This window comes from Archocentrus centrarchus, chromosome 8 (assembly GCF_007364275.1).
Source record: "Archocentrus centrarchus isolate MPI-CPG fArcCen1 chromosome 8, fArcCen1, whole genome shotgun sequence".
NCBI lineage: Eukaryota > Metazoa > Chordata > Actinopteri > Cichliformes > Cichlidae > Archocentrus > Archocentrus centrarchus.
In genome coordinates, this window is record NC_044353.1 from 28385348 (window position 1) to 28404829 (window position 19482).

Below are 19482 nucleotides of genomic sequence, written 5' to 3' on the forward strand. Positions count from 1 at the left end.
GCAATCAGACCTCCTGATTCTGCTGCCAGGCATCTCTTATTAAAGCATTTAAAACCAAACCTCTTCTACCTCTCTGTGGTTTAAAGAAGTCAGTCTTACGGTATTGGTATTTATTTATATACAAACATCAGTATGCATGGCAGTGAAGAAAAATAACTTATGTATCACATTGTATTCAGATACAAGTCGTTCACACATGCACTTATTTGTGCTTGTGCATGGAAAAAAAAAATTGGAAAGTCTCAACATTGCTTTCTTTGTCATTGCACTTCTACAGCACACAGATACACAAAGAGCCACAAAGGAAAAAAAACACAAGCTGTTACCCTTATTCACAAATGGTGCCATGACCATCGGATCATAGTCACCAAATTACCTCAGTTACAGTTCATTTAATATTAGTGCACATTACAAGATTTTACTGGACAGATTCAAAAGGGCACAGTCAGAAATGCAGGGGAGAAATACAAAATACGGGCTTTGGCAGATTGTCACGATTGTGAGAGAAAAGTGAATGCACTTGATTTCGAGGATTAAAATGCTCGTTCCAAAACCTCACAAACAAACAAACACCTGGTGAACTTGAACCATTTTGAATAAAAAGAATCAGTATGAGCTGTTATTTTATCCACAACAGTCTAGTAACACGAAGCATCTCTGCAGTTTTCAGATGCTGAGATCAGTTTCTATTCTAGTTCTTGGAAATGACATGTTGGTCCAAATGCATCAAGAATGCCTTCAAACAGAGACATTATTGTTATCCTCAAAATCCTGCCAAATGCTATGATGCCTAAAAAATGTAACAAAAAAAAAAAAAAAATTGAGTTGGGACAAAAGTGCCAAAATGATCTCTAACACCCTTTTAGTAAGACACAAATAAGTCATACATGTCTGACAACATGCACATAATGAAAAACAGAAAACAAATCACTGGTTTTGGAAAGATCAGAACTTTATCAGCTGCTTCTGAAGCTATTAAGCAGAACTTTAGTTTTAACACCAATGTGTGGGCCTCATTTCAAACTCCTTATTCCTGTACTCTACTAGAGCAGCTTTGCATGATCTTACACTGAGCCCCCGCATAGTCCCTCACTTCCTATTCTGTCTGCAATGAGTCGATTTAGCTGCTTTTCCTCAAAGCCAACTGAGTTCTGGTTGGTTGCCTGTTGCAAACAGGTCCTAACTGTAGGTGGGTGAGTCACAGGTGCCTGAGCCGCTGACCTTGGCAACCAGGAGTAACTGGCACAAAAAGCGACCTCATTATTTGAAACTTTGGCCATGTTTAACAGGAGCAGTCAAAACTGTGAGTGAGTGAGTGTGTGTGTTAACTTCCCTCTTTATGAAACCCCAAGTAAAATACTGGATTTTAGCTTTGCGCAAATGCTTCTCCAAAACCTGAGGAGTACAGGACTTCAGCCTCTACAATATGCAATAAATCTCATAATTTATATCAGACACTGTACAAGCTTTCAAGATGCAGACTTATCGTTCGTGATCATTAACAACAAGCTGGACTGATTTACTTTTATGATGTAATCTACGAGCAAAGTGAAAGCACGCGGGGATAAGGCTTTCTGAGGAGGAACGAAAATTACGCCGAACTCGTGATTTCTATCAAACATACATGAACTGTACATGTGCCCCAAAAGCCTAACTGGCTCATCAAATATCAAAATCTGCATTTATACACAAGTAATATGCACATCACCACAAAGGCAGTGACAAATACAAACTTAAATATACTGTTAATGTAAACGACTTAAATATTCAAAATGACACACATACTTTCACAAGAGTCACATTCTAGGATGCATAGTATTGTGAAAAGAATGATTACACACACGCACCCAACGCACGCACACAAACTGTCATTCACACTAACTGCGAGTCAGCATACAGATGCACAAACACGCACACACACGCACGCAACTGTGCAATACAATGCTAGAATCAAAAAGCCACTGATGAGTACTCCAGTATGTGTGTGTCAAGTGTTGAACTGAAAGTTGAACGTGTCCTTACGACTGAGACTGAACACAAAGTCCAAGGAGAGGGGCCAGTCACAGCCTACCAGTGACAGTATCTGAAGGAATTTAAGGCCTTTCAGTGTTTCACTTAAAAAAATAAATAAAGAGAGAACTCAAAGAAAACGAGAGACCTTTCAGACCGCACGGCACAAACTCAAGTTTTTTTAGTTTCAGGATATCGCAGCACTTTGTATGAATCCAGGTGGTCTTACAACTTATGTGTTTTTATGACTTCAAGGTGCTCTATAAACTAAAATTTAGATTACAAGTGATATGGTGATATAAGTTTAATTTTATTATTATGCCTTTATTTTAAAAAAATTTAATAAATCAGCTGCAAGAGTGAGGATGGCATGCAGCAAAGACTGTGGGGTGGAACTGAACCCAGTCTCTGGTACATGGGTAATATGTTCTTTATATCTATCATATCTTAAATAAACAAGCTCTAAAAATCTGCCTACCTACACCAAAAATTATGTGGACGCCTCTGTGGCTGTTTTAATAGACCTAAATACACCACTGACGAGAAGCACTAACACACTGCTGCATAAAACAGTGTTTTTGTTTTTGGCCTCAAAAGGTTTCCCACAGTGTCACGTGGAAGATCTTCATTGACCCAGCTACACAAAGTGTGACCTGAATGCATCAAGTCATCCTCAGTATCGGCTTAAGACGACGAATGAGTGTTAATATAGCAGCCGTGAATGATGTGAACAACAGAAGTAAACTCTGTTTTACACTGAAAGTGGGCCAATAAGTCCCTGCAGATACTTGGACCACAATTCTTAGATCTCTGTGTTCATAATTGAGGAAGATAAATCTTTAAAATGTAGATGCCTCAGTTGCCAAGGCCAAATGATTACTAAGGAACTGCTAAGTCAAGTTTCATCCCGTTCTGCTCAAACCTTTAAAGCTTGGTATGAAAGAAGGGACTTCATAGAGGAGGCAAGAGCTGGTCTGACAAATTGGCCTACGCTAGTTTAAGTCATCATAGATGCTCGAAAGAGAAGGTGCTGAGAGTTTGGGCCTCTTTTTTTTGGTCGATATACTGATATTACTCTGAGAGCTGCTGCTGCCACCTCCAGCCAGACTTCCACTTCCTCCTCCTCCACTGTTCAAACCAAGAGATGGCTTCTTCTTTTTCTTGGGCTTCCTAGAATCTGAATGGTTGGTGCCTGTAACAGGGACAGAAGTGTATTTATAAAACGTTTTATCAGCAAATTACTAAATGAGTGTCCCTTCCTTACTGGCTTTAGACGAGGCAGAGTCAGTGGGTGAAATGTCAGGGGAGTCCTCCCACTGCAGGCGGCTCATTAAAGTCTGTCCTTCTGGAATGTCAAAGCTGTCAGTCTCCACCACAGCATCCGCATCGGGCAGCGCCGGCCTATTTAAATACAAACAAACAAACAAAAAGAACCCCAAACAGATACAGTAACACACTTTTAGACAATACAGACTAAAATGATATTTCTATTTAAGGCAATTCTTTGAAAATGACTGACGTGCAAGTCTGCTTGGCTCAGCTGTTAAACTTTACCTTCACTGATGGAGGTGTATGGATTACTATCACTTTTAAATAAGGATGCTATTTTATTATAATAAATGCTAAATTTCTGGCATATAAAAATAAGTTTGACTTGTGTTGTTTTTTTAAACATGGGTAAATATCATCACAATGTGACACGTTCAGGATAACCCCGAGAGGCCGTCAACAACAACGTGCTAACAGTTTTTTAATTTTCTATATATGGTATAAATTCCACCATGAAAAGATCTAGAACAATAAATAAACACTAATCAGTATGTTGTGGTGTTCGTGATAAAAGAGACAGTTACAAGTATAGGTGGTTTAACTGTCTGCATGAAGCTACAACCACAGATTCTGGTGTCACGTGCCGACTCACACAGGTGTTTTTCACACGACCAGAAAAACTTCCTGTGGTAGTCTGCCGATCTTTACCAGTCGTAAAAACTCATGCAGTGCTTTCGTCTAAAGGAAAGGTGCCCCTGTACCAGAGCATTCACAGCACTGACCAGCAGCATTGCTCTGTCACTGTCTCCAGCCAAGGCAACCATATTGGCAAACAGTGAACTGTATGAGCAAAGACCTGCATCATGAGAGTAACAACAACAACTCAAGCATAACGTTTGTTAAGTACACTGTGGGTAGTGGTCGAGGTGAGAAAGGGGACAGGGTACACTCACGCGGACGGCCCCAGGAGGAACACCCTGACGGCCCTCCTCTGCTCGTCCGTGTGTTGGGGACATCGCTGAGACCTGGTGGGACACAAGGTGGCATTATACATCCCTGACTGATGGCCGGCCCACACCCACCACCACATCAGCGTCGCACATCTCCCTGCCTGCAGGGGGAGGTGGGATGGACTGCTGGGACACATTGACTGACATAGTCAGTCAATCAAACCAATCAGGTGGGGCAGAACAATAATGGGTTGCTATGAATTATAAAATATTAGAGGCCTGGTCACTGACGAGGTCCTCATTAAGGTATAAGTATCTCTAATAACTGCTGTTTTTAGGACCTTTAAAGATTTGACTGTTCATCTTGGAGAGAAAAAAAAAACAAAAACTAAAAAACAACAAGTCAATCACTGGTCCAGAAGAAGTTAAGCAAAGTGAAAAATGAGTTGCCACTTGTGTACCCCTGAGTTTGTCCCAACATGCGTGATCAAGATCCTGTTTCTAGATTTTATTTTCAACATTTCTAAACAATCAATATTTCCCACAGGTACAAGGTATAACGATACTGACCTCAGAATTTGGACTAAATCAGATGGTGAAAGCAACATGAATCCAGGTGTTACAGTACCACAAACTATCCTGCAGGGAGCTCCACAAAAGCAGCTAGGTGTTTTCTCAAAGTGAAAAGGTTTAATTACAAGTTCATCTTCGTGTCACAGGCGTAGGCAGTAATTACCTGGTACACATCTTCTTGGTGTGCTCAGAGATCACCCCACATTGCTGTAGAAACAGTGTTTTAATGATTTATATTAATGCAATTAAAATCAACAATTACAATAAAAACTTTGTGCCTTGGCACATTCATGAAAGTTGCTCACCGTTGTAAGAAGGGACCTGACTTCATCAGGGCCTAAGGTTTCATAACTGATGCCAGTATTATAGTTATACTGAAATTAAAGACAGGATGAGAACCTTTATGAGTATAAAATTTGCAATACTTTACAGCCTAACAGTCAATATGAAAAAAGGAGGATTTGTCACCTTGTAAGACTCGGCACCGACGCTACTCCCAAGCTCACCTGGAGAGAACAAACGCACACACACAAACGCACTGTTCATGTAACTGATTGACACCACTAAGAGCACATCAAAATTGAACTTTAAAAACATCATCAAAACTAAAAAAATATTCCCATTTCATAGTTAGAAGAGTTTCCTTCCATTTCAAGCTATGAACCTGGACACTAGCTTGCTGCCAAGCAGGAATATTAGCACTTGTGCACACTGAGAAAAATCAGAGCTGCTCAAGTTCAAGTCTAAGAAATGCTGGGAGTTAATAACCTGTATTGATCAAAACCTTTTTGCTACTCTGAAAACTACCTGATAGACTCACCGTTTTTATGTTTCAGAGATTTGGATCTTCTTGGGGAATTCTGACTCTGCACAAACAAAAAAATTTTAAATTAAAATAACCTTACAATACACATGAAAAATACATTTATTCTAACACTGTGTGATTTAAAAAAAAAAAAAAAAAAAGATACCTTCTCTGACTTTCTCTTCTTGGCTGCAAAAAAAGGACGTAAGAATTTTGTTTATTAATGTCACCACCCGGAGATCTCTTTAATCTCTCAACACAGTACAATGATTCAAGCGCTCACCTTTTTTTTCTGCCCCATATGACCAGTCATTGTCATTAAGATCATCATTGTCTTCCTGATCGCTCTCTGATTTGCTCATGTTATTACTGCTGGCTAGCCTGTTAAAAGCAGACTTTTATGTAAAACTTGTGATCAACGGAGAAATTTCTGCAGTACAACCTTCACTGACCGACCTGCGGTTGGCGATGCGGCTGCTGTTGCGTCCCATGCCGAGACATTTCTCCAAATGCGGAGCAAAGCGAGAAGCAGCTATTAATCTTTTACAGTTGGGACACTCGCACTCTTTGTTCTTCCACTGATTGTACACCTGCCCAAATATGTCCACTCCTGGCTGATCCACAATTTCTGGAGGAAGAAAAAAAAAAAAGAAAAAAAAAGGTAAGCAAACACATCAAAAACAAACAGAACAGAATAGAAGTAGTAGCCATGACACCAACCAAACTCCTTCATGCTCTCTTGGTCTGTTTCATCCAAGAAGAAATAGCCCTGTTTCACAGCACGATGCACCTCAAAACACAGGCCCAAACAGGCATCTTCCACCAGCTCAGAATAGATGTCATGGGCCAAGGCCTACAAAATCAAAAATTATAACATAACACCAAAAACAAACCCAATGTTTGGTAAACACATATGATTTGCACCTGTATGCACAGGTAATGCCTCACCTCCAGCCTGGTGTTGTCTAGGCCTGAGAGGGGCATATCCTCCATTTTCATTTGAAAATCTGTAATGGAAATCTTGACCGCAAGGTAATAAGATTGTGATCTAAGAACTTAAAAGAGACGGGATGGAATTCAAACAACAATACGGGTGACAGGTAACAAATTTAATCCAAATGCACAAACAGATAACTTACTTTAAAAATATGTATTAGCACTTGATCCAGATCTATCTTCATCCTATTGAAAAGAAAGAGAAGAAATATTAGCTCGTCACATGTAATAATTAGTGGTACAATCTGACAACTGTGACTCCCCCCCATGCCTGAAGTGAAGACATCAACTACAGCAACATCCTGATTTTCATATTGCTGCACATCACACACACTGCATGTTATTGAGATACTTGTTTTTATGAATACACCCTCACCAGCGTTAAACCTGCACGTGTTTAATTGATGATGATTGTGTGTCCAACAAGAAAGCTCAAAGAATAGCTACATTTTACATAAAACGTTCGTTTAAACAACCTCACCAACGACTAGCTAACGTTATTAGAAACTAAACGCGGGTGATGACAGTTGCCTAAGAAAATTAACTCCGGCTAGTATCACCTTTTATGGTTTATATTTGCTGCCTCTACTTCTCTCCTAATTTGGGCTGAAGGAAAGGCCTTTGTAGCGTTCGAATACTAAGAAACAATGTAGCGACGTTAGGTGTGTTTTAATTTCAAACTGTTTCCTCTTACCCTGTCATGCCGAAAACTCAGCCTGAACCGGGCAGTTTCTCTGCGGGAGGCGACATGACCGAGTCCATCCACATAAAACACGTTAGCAGGAGGCCCGGTCTTCAGCTACAGCCATCGTAATATCCCTGGTAAAACAAAAAGCTCGCTAAAAGTGTCTGCTGTCGCAGGTGTCGGTTAGCAACACTGACGTTACGAACGAGGAGGCCGACAAAGCGCGACAGAAATGTAAAGCAGCGGACTTCCGGTTTAAGCGTTAAAAATAAAAGCTTCACCTGTCGCGTGTCAAGTGAGTTGGTGGAACTCGCCTGAAAGTGAACCAACACACTGGATGTCCACATCGTGGAGGCGTGCAAGAAGATCATTCTGTCATTCAAATGCTTAAGGTTTTGTCAGCATTTAGTGTATCAATGTGCATATTAGAAAAGTGCATCATATTCCATAGGTTAAAAACACGATTTTTTTTGACACTTCTAAATCTCTAAGAAAAACTAACCATCTGAAAGAAATACCATTTTGTTCAACATTTCTTCAACAGCTAAAGACTAGTTACTTATTAGACTGATTTTTTTTTAGAAGATCATTAAAATACTAAACAGTAGACAAAATTATCTCCACATAGACCAGCTACAAATAATCACCTTGAATGCATCTAAAATAAAATAAAAACAGTAGGCCTAAAAGTGGGGAAACCAGAGGTAGGTTCATCACGTTAGTATAACTGTACTGAAAAGCGCATATAGGAACATCCAAACATGTAAACACTAAATATAATTGCAAATATGTATATATTTAGGTCTGTAAGCACATTTTTATAAACCAAAGGAAATATGAGTTTACCCCTAAACATGACATAACTTTGAAACACAGATGAGTGCAGAGGAAACTCTGACTTGTTATTTTAAAGGAGCCTCCTGGCATTTTATTATAATTTGTTTTGAAAACCAAAACCATCCTGCATTAAAATAATAATAAATAAATAAATCACTGCTTGGAAATTTGTGACGTATTTAAGGCCATTCTGATACTTTTATTTTGAAGGTAAAGTTTTGGTGTTTCCGCTGTTACAGGGGAATTTGACATCTACCTTTTAGTTCAGACATCAATAAATGAACGCTAGATTTTCGCTCTTTATCTACAATCAGTTTGTATAGCCTGAGCGGCTGAATGAGGTCACCACTACCACGAGGGTATGCTAAATGACCGAAAGTTTGTGGACAGCTGAACATTACAGCAGCATGGAATTGCTCAACTCTAATTCCAGCTATTTAAAAACCAACAAGATTTTGGAAGATGCCAAAAGGGATTTTCCCCATTCCAACTATGTTGGGTGAAGAGTTTATCTCATAGGTGTTGGTTCAAGTCACGGGTTCTCTGCAGGCCATTTTTCCATTCACCAAAGCAATGCATCATCTGACATGATGAGGTCTTGTGGGGGATCCTGCTTTTACCATGTTGTATCAAGGTCAGGATTTGGTCACATGCATCAGATGTCCTACAGGACCTTTTTACTGCGTAGACATTACCAAAAATTTCTTGATCGATTGATTTTTTGTGATCCGTGTGCTCTCAGCTTATAAAAAACAAAACAAAACATGCTTTAAACTGTTAAAGATCATTTATTTGCCCAAATACTTGAACTACAAGGACATAAGAACACCCTCAGCTATATAAAACATCAAACTCTGTCAATTTGTCAGCAGTACAAACTTGTAAAGCTTTGCTGTCTTAGATATCTCTATAAACCGACATAAGGGAGAGAAGAAACAACTAAAACAGGCGAATTTAACCAAAAATTCTCCCCCGTGAGTGAAAGACTCACTGGCCTTAGAAACCACAGATGAGGGCTTGCCAAAATAAAAGTACTAACAAAACAATAAGCACTTGATACAAAAACAGTATTTACAGAAAATTACAGTTTTTTTTTTCTTTCTTAACCCCAAGTCCACCGGCAACTCAGTTCCCTAAATCCCTTTTACAAACTTCCATCATTCAACAGAAGCAATCGCTTTCCTTTGCGTTTCCCTCCCCCAGTTATTTAAATAGTCCACGCTGGTTTTATTTCAGTCTTTGATGAGATTCATAATGATCAAAATAAACCCATTACTAACAGATCATTAATAGTTGCCATGTACTTTGTCTGGAGACCCAAAATGACAGTCATGTATAACCATTTTCAGGTATTCAACCGCAAAGACCTTTGGAGAAAAAAAATAAAATAAAAGATTTAACAATATCTACATTCATGGTGTTGGTATGATGTCCCCGCACAGGCACATACATGTACACTGCTGTCACATCGTGGTATGCAAAAAAAAAAACAGCACACATTAAAGCAAAGAAACACGCAAACACCCTCATATATACAAAGTTCTGTGCACACATGCACACAAACTCACACAGAGGGACTGATTTACATTAAGTGCACACTTTTTTTTTTTTTTTTTTTGGGATAAGCATCAGAACAGAACCCATGTGGATTACAGTCAATAACATTAAAACTTGGAAATAAAAATGGACCGATCCATTCAGCTCAACACCCACAACGGGTCCAGATAGATCAAAACACAACTGCTCACAATTAAAAAAAACTAGTAGCAAATTACAGTTGAACTGTAAATGAAAGAGAAAACAGTTCTGAGAAAAAAGTAAGCATGTACGACGTGTTCTTTAAAAAAAAAAAAAAGTCAGACTGAGCTTTAAACATGGACACGTTATTCCAAATGTTAATTATGAACGGCTCAATTAACTGAGTCAGTAAGAACTGTTAAGACTGATCAGCTAAAACACGTCAGTTTTGATAAACTATATTTCTCAATAACACACACACGACAATGTGTAGTGTCCTGCAAAGTATTCAATCCCCCCCTCAACCCGGACTTTGATATTTTATACCGGAACCATCGTGGCTAATCAGGTTTTATGACACGAATGACTTTTATGTCCAAGTTAAACCAGCAGAAACCTATTTAACTTAAGTACATGTATTTATATTAACATCATGTTCTTGTATCTGGAAGCCCAAACAACAAAAAACAGTCTTGTTTTTTAGATCTGTGCTTAGTTTAGATCAAACATTCCCTCACACAGGTTTAGATGAGATCCATCACACTTCTGTGTTGAAAAGCTTTACAACCCCCCCCCCACCCAAAAAATAAAAATAAATCACTGCTGGGTGCAGTCAGTTCATTTCCATTAAATGTTGCGGTGTTTCCTTATACCCTGCTGAGTGTGAAAAGGTCCAATAACAATTTTTTTAAATGATGTAAAGCAATAAAACATGAAAAGTCCAAGGATTGAATACTTTATAGGCAATGTATATTTCAAATGAAAAACATGGGTATGTAACAAACTCTTAAATTCTCCAGCAACAGAAAGACATTCATAATGGCTTAATTTTTTTTTTTCCTGAAAAAATACCACTTCTTTAAGAACAAAATCATAAAATCTACATCATAAGTTGAGGACAATACAACAACGTTGTGGGGGGAAAAAAAAATTTTTTTTAAAGGAAATGTTTTGTTGAGTGCAATTTTCCAGTACCCCGCATACCCCCTGCCCACCCCCCAGGTGACCCACCGTACTGTGTTCTTTGGCTCAGCCGGTTCACAACTCATGCCACCTGTCCTTAACTAATCATCAAAATAACAAAAATAAAAGACGTAGGGGGTAATCAGTTACCCAGCACATTAAAACTCTAACCTTAAACCACTGAAGCTGCAAATCAAGATTGAAACCAGTGCAGAAATGTTCACGACATCACCAAACCAGTGGGATGCTGTTTTTGGCATTCTGTCAGCGGCCCCTGCTGTGAGATGACGATCACACTGGGGATGGAATTAAACTGATTTCGGAGATAGGGGCAGGATCTCTCCTTGAGTACAGATCATCAACGCAGCAACATGAAGTGGGTGAGTGTGAAATGGATGAAGCAATGCAGGGGCTCCCTCTGGTGGCGGGAGGAGAACAGGGTTGGCACAGTGGCAGAGCTCCCTGGACTCTTGGCTCAGCTCAGCGCTGCTCAGTTTGTCAACGATGGCCCGTTTCAGTCTGAATCAGAGTCTGATGACCCCTGCGAGTTCGACTCACTGCTGCTGTCCTCCGACTTGTTCTCCTTGTCGTCTGCCTCATCGTCATCTTCGTCGTCTTCATCGTCGTCCTCGGCCTCCTTCTTTAAACCAGAACAAAAGAAAACAGATTCAGCACGAGCTCAAACCATTTGCTGTCGCTCTCCCCTGCATATCAGCAAAGATGTCACTCACATCTTCATCGTCCTCGTCGTCGTCATCCTCCTCACTGGAAGAGTCACCCTCGGAGGAAGCCTTCTCCTGCTCATCATCATCATCGTCGTCATCATCCTCGTCCTCCTCCGTATCCTGCAAGAAGTTATTTTTGTCTCCCTTCAGATAAGGCTGCTAACATGAGTATATAAATGTAAAGGTTACACCCAGCAGACGGATGAGTTCCATTACAGTAAAACAACCAAAGTCAGTACTCACAGATTTCTTGGACTTTGCTTTGGGGCCTCCTGGTTTTGCTGTACTTCTTCTTTTCTGAAGGATTATTGGAAATAATCAATCATTCAAAAATGCCAAAGACATACTACAATTTTAAAGCGCTTCAGTACATTTCTCCTGTTGTGAATGGTTAGCTGTAACAACGCAAAAGTACTCCTTACTTGTGAATTGTATTCTTTGTAAGTGTTTCTCTCTTGTGAAGATAAACTCTGTGGAAAGATGGAAACGCATGTTAGATTTCTCCAAAGGTGTCAGAAACATCTTGCATCCCGGAAACATCTGTCAAGGCCTTCTTACAGCGAGCCACTGTTCCAGCTGGACTTTGTACTGCCTCTGCTTCTCCTCAGCAATCTTCTTGTAGCGGTCCTTTTCCTTCAGTGGTAACCTCTGCCAGCGGCTGCCGATCTCAGCCATCCGCTCTTTCATCGGGAGGTGATTCAGCTCTCCGTTGGACAGCATCTCTTGGGAGAATTTCTGATATCCATTTCTAGAGAGTCAAAAATCAGATGAGGAAAATGTCACGGTTTCTCACTGGTTAAATCAGACGGCGCAGATGAGCCGGAGGTCACAAACTTACGACGGTGGTTTCTTGGGTTCACCCTCAAACTTCATTTTCTTCCCTGAGGCAATGGCAGCAGCAGGTGAGCGCATCTCACTCACTTCCCTCTGTTAAGGACAGGTAAGTCAACATTTAGCTCTCACTGGTGTCGTATAGAAATATGGCAGATTTTACTGAGATTGCCCTCTGACCTCGTATCTTTTCTGGTCCTCTGCTGCTTTTTTGATCCACATAATTTTCTCTTTTTTCTCCATGGTGCTCCAGGTTCCTTCCATTGCTTTCTGTGCCTTTGGCCGGTCGTTCTGCAAAGCACACACTTGCATTAAATCCACTTCACTTTGCCAGCTACAGCACTGCACAGCCTCCTATTCAGGAGAACTTCTAGGAGTGGTGCATACCTTAAATCTGGCCAGGTAGTCTCCTATAACACTCTGCTGCCAGATGTCTTGTGCAGTTTTGGGCGGATCTGGAAGACGACTGCGATCCTCCTTTTCCTTCTTCTCGGACTCGGCCTTCAGTACTGTTTCTAAGCGTTTATATTTCTCCTAAAAGACAACCAGAACATCATGAGACATGTTCAAAAATCCAGCTTTCAGAAAACTCTGTCACTTTGATCCAGTCTACTGATGTGGCATCTCTCTGCTACATAAACCAACATTACCTTCTTCTTATCCGGCAGCTCATTCCACATGCGTGCAAGGAGTCTTGTGAGCTCACTGTCAGAAAGGTCTGGCCGCTCCTGCTGCAGTTTGGGACGTTTCTCCTCAGCAAATATGAACATGGCTGAAATGGGTCTTTTGGGTTTCTCTGGATTGGCCTGCGCAATGTACAAGAGAATCTCAGTAAAGCATACCAAAGTATCAAAGTAAACAGATGTAATAGCTTTCTGTCTGAATAATTATGCACAAAGAAATCTGCACTGCCTTAAAAAACAACAACAAAAAAAAAAAAAAACAGCAGATGCATTTAATATTAAAAAGCTTCTTTCAGATGTTCCCTTATTCACGAGGGGGTGCCAGAGCAGATGAATTTGCATATTTGCTTTGGCACAGATTGTGACACCGGATGCCCTTCCTGGTGCAACCCTCCCATGGATCTGTGTCGTTCCCTGGTCTCAAACCAGGGATCTTTTGCGTGTTACGTGAATATGTTAACCACCATATATCAGAAAATAACATGGAAAATCTGACTCAAGCATATCTTGCATTACTACGCTTGCAAGTCATGTTGTTCTTATAAAACTGCATCATATTATCAAAGCTTCTGTATTCTCACGCTTACCTTTGCTTTAGAGCTTTTCTTTTTAGACGCGGGACTATTGGCTCCGCCACCCTTCTTAAAACCGACCTTATCCTCACCCAAGACCCGCTGCTGCTCTTCCTCCGATATACTCTACAGGTGTCAGCATAGCAAATAAATCACACATAAAAACACTTCCAGTAAAAAGTATAACTCATAAAAAGGCAGAGGGATGGCTACAACATATAAACAATGTAAGACTTACACTGAGAAATCTGTTCATCTCAATTTCATACTCTTTTTTTCTCTGAAAAGACACAAATATGACAGTTTAGACAAACTTAAAGGCTTTAAATTTGATTTTCAAAACTATGTGACTTCATGATTATCAAGTCACCTGCTCGCAGCGTTTTTGGTAGGCGTCCTTCTCGTGCTGCTTCAGCAGCTTCCATCGCTGGCTACACATCACCATGCGCTCTGTGCTGGGAACGTCCTTCATGCTCGACATGAGCTCCGCACAGAACATCGAGTAACCGTTTCTGAAAGCATTCAAACACCACGTGTTACACCTGAATATCTCACAGGGCAGTGACCTACACAATCAGACACTTCAGGTGTGTAGCCGGGACTCACGGAGGCGGTTTGTCAGGTCGGCCGTCAGATTTGTCCTTCAGGTGTCGCTCTGCCTTAGTCAGGGTGGACTTAACAATGTCCTCCTGGGTCATGTTTAACTCTGGGTGCTGTTGGATGTATTCCCGCATTGTCTCCTGGAAGATTGCAAAAACAAAAAAAAAAAAAACAACCCACATTTAAAAGCCCTTACATTTTATCATTGCTATAAAAACAATCGCACACTCAATCTCATCTCACCTCATACTGCTTCTGCTGTTCCAGGGACTTGCCGATCCATTTGAGCCTCTTTTTGTCGGGAAGCTGTGTCCACTGTTTGCTAAGATTATCTTTAATGTCTTTGGTGGTTGCCTGGAGTCAGACACACACACACACACAAAAAAGTTAACATCTCTGAAAGAGGCTAAGAGGTTGCGTTCTGTATGTTGAGAATGACTAAGCTCACATCAGGGTGCAGCTTGAGGAAGGCCTTCTTCTCATGGTTGTACCACAACTGCTGGGGTGTCTTGGGCTTCTCTGGTACATTTGATCCTTTCTTGGTCATGCTCTCCACCAGGTCTGGATGTTCTTCCCTGTTTCCGCATCATAAGAAAAATATTTAAACACAGGTATTTTGCTTTATGATAATGCATGGGAAGGCTTATTTTACCTTGTGTGCTACTTTTCAAAAAGTCATCAACTTACCTGAATTTCATCATGCTTTGCACAAATACTTCCTTGTCTCTTAAGAAGTCGTCAACATATTTTTTCTGTAAGAAAACATTATTGTTCTTAGAATATTTAAAGCTTAAAAAAAAAAAAAAAGTATAAGTCAAAACTGTTTTGTTTGTCTCTGACTAACCTTCTTTTTATCAGGCAGCTCCCTGTACTTCTTGGAGAGGATTTTAGTAAGGTCTAGGTTGCTCATCTCAGGATGCAGCTTTGCGTACTTGGCTCTCTTCTCCATAAAGAAACGGAAGTATGGAGTCAAAGGCTTCTTGGGGAAATCTGGGTGTTTCTGTGGGAGGAAAAGTGGGTGAAATTACTTAAACCTTAAACTTCACCAACACACCTGGCTGTCCATAAATTTAGTAAAATACTGATTTTGACTCACCTTTATTTTCTTGCCCTTGTAGGGGTTCTTTATGTAGTCTTGAGCATCAAATATCAATTCTGTCAGGGTCCTGAATTTACGAATCTGCATTTGGCAGGAAAACAAAAGCATACAGAAACTCAGCAGATGACTAAATTTGACTTAACAGAGAAAACTGACTTGGGAGGAAATCAATACACATGAACTCACCTCTTTAGAGACCTCCTGCCATTTCTGCTTGCACATCTCTGCTGTGTAGGAATTGAAGGCAACTTTCTGCCAGTCGAGGTGGGACTCTGATGTTTTGTATTTAGTCAGGTCTTTCGGTGGAAGGGCCACTTTCATGGCCTCCAGCAGTTTTAAAAGGTCATCCTGCGCCCACACTGTGACAATGTAAAAAGAGACGTAAAAAAAAAAAAAAAAAAAAAAAAAAAAGGGAAAAAAAAAAAAAAAAAAAAAAAGATCCATCCAAATGTCTGCCAAGTAATAAGTGGCCTTTTGTGTATCTTAGAGTATTCTGACAAAAAAAAAAAAATACCCCAAAAAACGAATCTATCCATATGGCAACTTTAAGTGTCTAAATCATATATTGTATTTTCATTGCCAGAATTCTTACAGGAACAACTATTAATCAAATGTAAAAATATTGACTTAATATATGAGGTTATGAAAACAGCTGTTGCAAAATCCCACCTTGGTCTTGTGTTGCTGCCTCCATTTCACCATTCATTTGTGGTTGTTCTGTCTTGGATCTGCAATAGAAACAAAAATCACATCATTTAAACCTATCTTATATATTAACTTCAATCAAGAACCAAACAGCAATCTATAATATACAGATTCATGTTTATTACCTTTAATCAGAAAGAGTCGCATTCGTTAAAACAGTAATTAATGTTATTCTCTCTTATTTATATAACTAAGGTTAATTACTAAATAAAGTGGTTAGTCCGTAAAATAAAAGGTAATACTGATGATTCAAAGTCGTTAAATTTAAATTTGGCTCGACATAATGGTTTATGTTCATTACACCGCCCCTTAAACGTTTACGCTACATGGTGAGACATAGGCTATTGCTTGTGACGGCTTCAAATCTCAAATAACACTGCGGAGGGCTTCAACTAGCACATCTAGCTACGACAACAGGAGTCTCCGTCGAGCAAATTTTGCCAACCGGAATTTGGCGTATTAGTACTGTCCTTATTCCACAACAAAAGTATCGTGGACACACAGGAGCGACCATTTTCTCGCTTGGTCCGCTCGGTAATGGAGGATTTTCTGTCGGAGCGGAGGTTGGGGAGGATCCACGGAAGGAGGAAACGAATGGACGTGGACGGACAGGCAGCTGTAGGCGACCAGCTGACCACGGACGAGGGATCTGCTTTCGGTCTCCGAGAAAGGGGAATGGTAGCTTGGAAGCACTGCAGCCAAATGCGCCACTCGGCAAAGGCGCCTCATCACCGTTGAGCGCTGATCTAGCTCCGCCACGCAAACCTATAATCTTCTGCTCTAACGTTTACTGAGACAGGAGCGAGGAAATGGAAATAAGATTGGTTTATAGCAAATAAATGTGTTTTAAGGTTATCTGCAGGCCATTTTATTCGTGGTTTAGGCGTTTAACGGTGGGATTTGCCAGCAAAATCCAGAGCATTCTTTAGCGAGGCGTAACCGAGAGGCGCTCCAATGATGGCGGCTGCTCGTTGTTCATCTTGTCCTTGATGGCCCCAGCTCACTGTGATGCCCACCGTGTGACCTAGCTACACTGAAAAGATCGATTTCACCATTTATGTAACTAAAGAACCGCCACAAAAACTGTTAGAACATAAAATTTGATATTAAATAATTACAATATGGGTGATAAATCGGGGTGCCGAGGTTTTAACACGAGCAAAGACGATTTGACATCAAAAATGCGGCTTAAATTAGACAATTTCTTTAAATATTATTAGCTATACCGTTTTATAAATGTTATTTAATACGAGGCTACAAGCTTGTTGGCATCTAAGAGCAATTTCGTGTCCAGGAGAGTAGACCTGGACTACATTAACGTTAGCTGCTGTTTACAACAAATAATTTAAAATCACATAATGGTTTTTATTTAGCTAGCATTAAATTAAAGGCAGCTAGTTTTACAGTGGGCACCGCAGAGGGATTAATAACAAGTTTTAACAAATCGTAAAAATGCCCGACGTAAGTGAAATAACGTGGTGGTTGGCTGGAAAGACTTGCGGAGGCGCAGGAAGAAAGAAGAAAATGGAAAATATTTTTTAACAGCCAAACATTATCGCATCGACCAGATTTTATAATCAGTTTTAACGGTACCTGCTTACAGTTCCGGTCGCAGGATTGTAGCGTTAAACTGCATCTAAAATCGTTAGCTAAAGCTCCGAGGAAACATGTTAACAACCGCGGCTGAGTAGCTTCTCTGGCGCGACAAACAGCTCCAGGTCCGCCATGCTTCAGCTCTGCTCTACAAGGAAACCTACCGTGACAAGGTCCAATGGCGCACTGCACACACAGAGAAACGGAGCTTAAAACTAAAGCCAGGGCGTCTCAGACTCGCTTCCCTCGATCCAAAAGCGCATAAGCGAGGGCAAAAAGGCGGGTTCTCCGAGCTCGGTCGTCGGAGGTTCTGGGCTAGCCAGTGAGAGAGAGGGGGAGAGAGAGGGCGAGTCTCTGCACGGTGAGATATTAAACTGAGATCCCTGATGGCTAACCGAGAGAGGCGGCTGGCTGTTCCGCCAACAGCCGCATGGAGGTCTCGGCGCGGAAACCACCGTTTATTCTCCTACGCAAATACCCCCTTTACATCATAAACAGTCGAGTTTCGATGAAAGAATCAGCTCAAAAGAGTGGGTTTTGTGTGTTATTTTAGAAAAATAACACGTTTTACCTCCGGGTCTTACATCCAGTTTCTTCCCCGCTGTTTGGGACAAGAAATTCGGGTATGGCCGACCTCGTCTGTACCCTGCCACCGTCGGTTTATTTCGCCACTACAAAGAGGCTACCGACCGAGGCGCGTTACGAGAACACAAAAGCAAATGTTAAATCTATATTTATCGCGTTTTGGTGTATTTTTTGAAGGTTGTTTATCGCGTCCGCGTAGTGTATAATGAAACCGAGCGGCTGTTGTGTTGGCTTACCTGTCTCTCAGCGTGAGCCTCGGCGTCGCTGTGGAGGAAGAAGGGGAGGGTTGAACGATAGCCAGCACTGCGCCGTCGGTCCTGGGCTCCAGTCCCCGCAGAGATGGTCCTTCCCCCCCGCCTCCATCTCACTCGCCGTCTCCCTCCACTCAGCGCGCAGCAGCTCGTCTCTCTCCATCCAACCATTTCGCTACGCCGATACCTCGACATTTTTTTTCCGATCTAGCACCGTTCAGTTTGAATGCAACCGAGGGCGATTAGTTTTACTCCCGCAGGCCGACCCTGTCACATTTGCAGCCGAAGTTTGCACCTCCGAGTACTTTATCAAGTCACCGAGAGTGCAATGAAAGCCAGCGTTATGCAGGTGATTGTAAAAATGTATGCAACCGGATAATTTCACGTTCTCCTTTCAGTGTTTATATCGAAAGCAAACAAAACTTTAATTTATGTTACTTATGAATGTTAGACTTCTACATAAACTATAACTAAGTAAAATATTTATAAAGCAGAATCCGCCCCGTTTCTCACTGCTCCTAACCTCTTTTTATAAATTGTAAGCGGCTGTATGACAGCTTCATTTTGGTCCCGCATGTTTTGCTTTTCAACTCCACCTTGTGTGTTTGTGGGCGGAACCCCCGGCCATCCAATCCAGGCAGTCCGATTCAGGGAAAACAAATGACTTTCAGGCCCTCGGCCTAGTTAAACCGTGTTGCGTTTTCTTAGTGTGGGAAAAACGGGTATCTTTGCAAGAGACTCGAGTTCAGACAAATAAAGATGTTCTTATATAGAATTGATCTAACGTCACAAGATGTCACAGTAAACAAACACGCAGAGCTGCTTGTAAAGAGACCAGGGCATTTAGGCAGTTACACAGTGTTGTGTGCAAAGTTGTTAAAACTTACAATTAGTAATTTACTCCTTTCCTGCAGTGTTCAGTTCCCCAAAGTCTTTGTTTCTCAGTGCATTGAGAAATGCACTCTGTTGTCAATTGATGGTAAAAGTGGCATCATGAAATAAAATTACATTAA

At 40.9% G+C, this 19482-nt stretch overlaps 2 protein-coding genes across 2 annotated transcripts; both read right to left on the minus strand.

Annotated features, from left to right (window-relative positions):
* Positions 1–95: 95 nt before the first annotated feature.
* Positions 96–7516, minus strand: LOC115783937 (ataxin-7-like protein 3). The gene is made up of 14 exons (XM_030734944.1): positions 7298–7516; positions 6747–6789; positions 6556–6627; positions 6328–6460; positions 6064–6235; positions 5891–5988; positions 5774–5796; positions 5623–5668; positions 5271–5308; positions 5108–5176; positions 4966–5009; positions 4233–4304; positions 3275–3411; positions 96–3202 (listed from the first exon to the last, which is right to left on the minus strand). The coding sequence occupies exons 1-14, from the start codon at positions 7303–7305 to the stop codon at positions 3003–3005; spliced, it is 1155 nt and encodes a 384-aa protein (XP_030590804.1). The 5' UTR covers positions 7306–7516; the 3' UTR covers positions 96–3002.
* A 2208-nt stretch (positions 7517–9724) lies between these two features.
* Positions 9725–18427, minus strand: LOC115784038 (nucleolar transcription factor 1). The gene is made up of 21 exons (XM_030735072.1): positions 17798–18427; positions 16005–16063; positions 15522–15694; positions 15333–15416; positions 15081–15236; positions 14924–14988; positions 14685–14811; positions 14480–14590; positions 14243–14376; positions 14007–14148; positions 13875–13916; positions 13652–13762; positions 13032–13187; positions 12769–12915; positions 12562–12672; positions 12389–12477; positions 12109–12298; positions 11973–12020; positions 11794–11847; positions 11557–11670; positions 9725–11465 (listed from the first exon to the last, which is right to left on the minus strand). Exons 2-21 carry the CDS (start codon positions 16039–16041, stop codon positions 11340–11342), a joined length of 2217 nt encoding a protein of 738 aa, XP_030590932.1. The 5' UTR covers positions 16042–16063; positions 17798–18427; the 3' UTR covers positions 9725–11339.
* Positions 18428–19482: the final 1055 nt, after the last annotated feature.

What these genes read in the sequence shown, in the direction of transcription:
- LOC115784038 (XM_030735072.1), bottom strand. Translation starts at nt 16,041, where the DNA reads ATGAATGGTGAAATGGAGGCAGCAACACAAGACCAAG. An exon ending in AGATGAACAGATTTCTCAGT is followed by an intron (nt 13,763 to 13,874) that starts GTAAGTCTTACA and finishes TGACACCTGTAG; the next exon opens with AGTATATCGGAGGAAGAGCA. An exon ending in ACTACCTGGCCAGATTTAAG is followed by an intron (nt 12,673 to 12,768) that starts GTATGCACCACT and finishes TGTGCTTTGCAG; the next exon opens with AACGACCGGCCAAAGGCACA.
- LOC115783937 (XM_030734944.1), bottom strand. An exon ending in TAGACAACACCAGGCTGGAG is followed by an intron (nt 6,461 to 6,555) that starts GTGAGGCATTAC and finishes TTGATTTTGTAG; the next exon opens with GCCTTGGCCCATGACATCTA. An exon ending in AGCCGCATCGCCAACCGCAG is followed by an intron (nt 5,989 to 6,063) that starts GTCGGTCAGTGA and finishes TGCTTTTAACAG; the next exon opens with GCTAGCCAGCAGTAATAACA.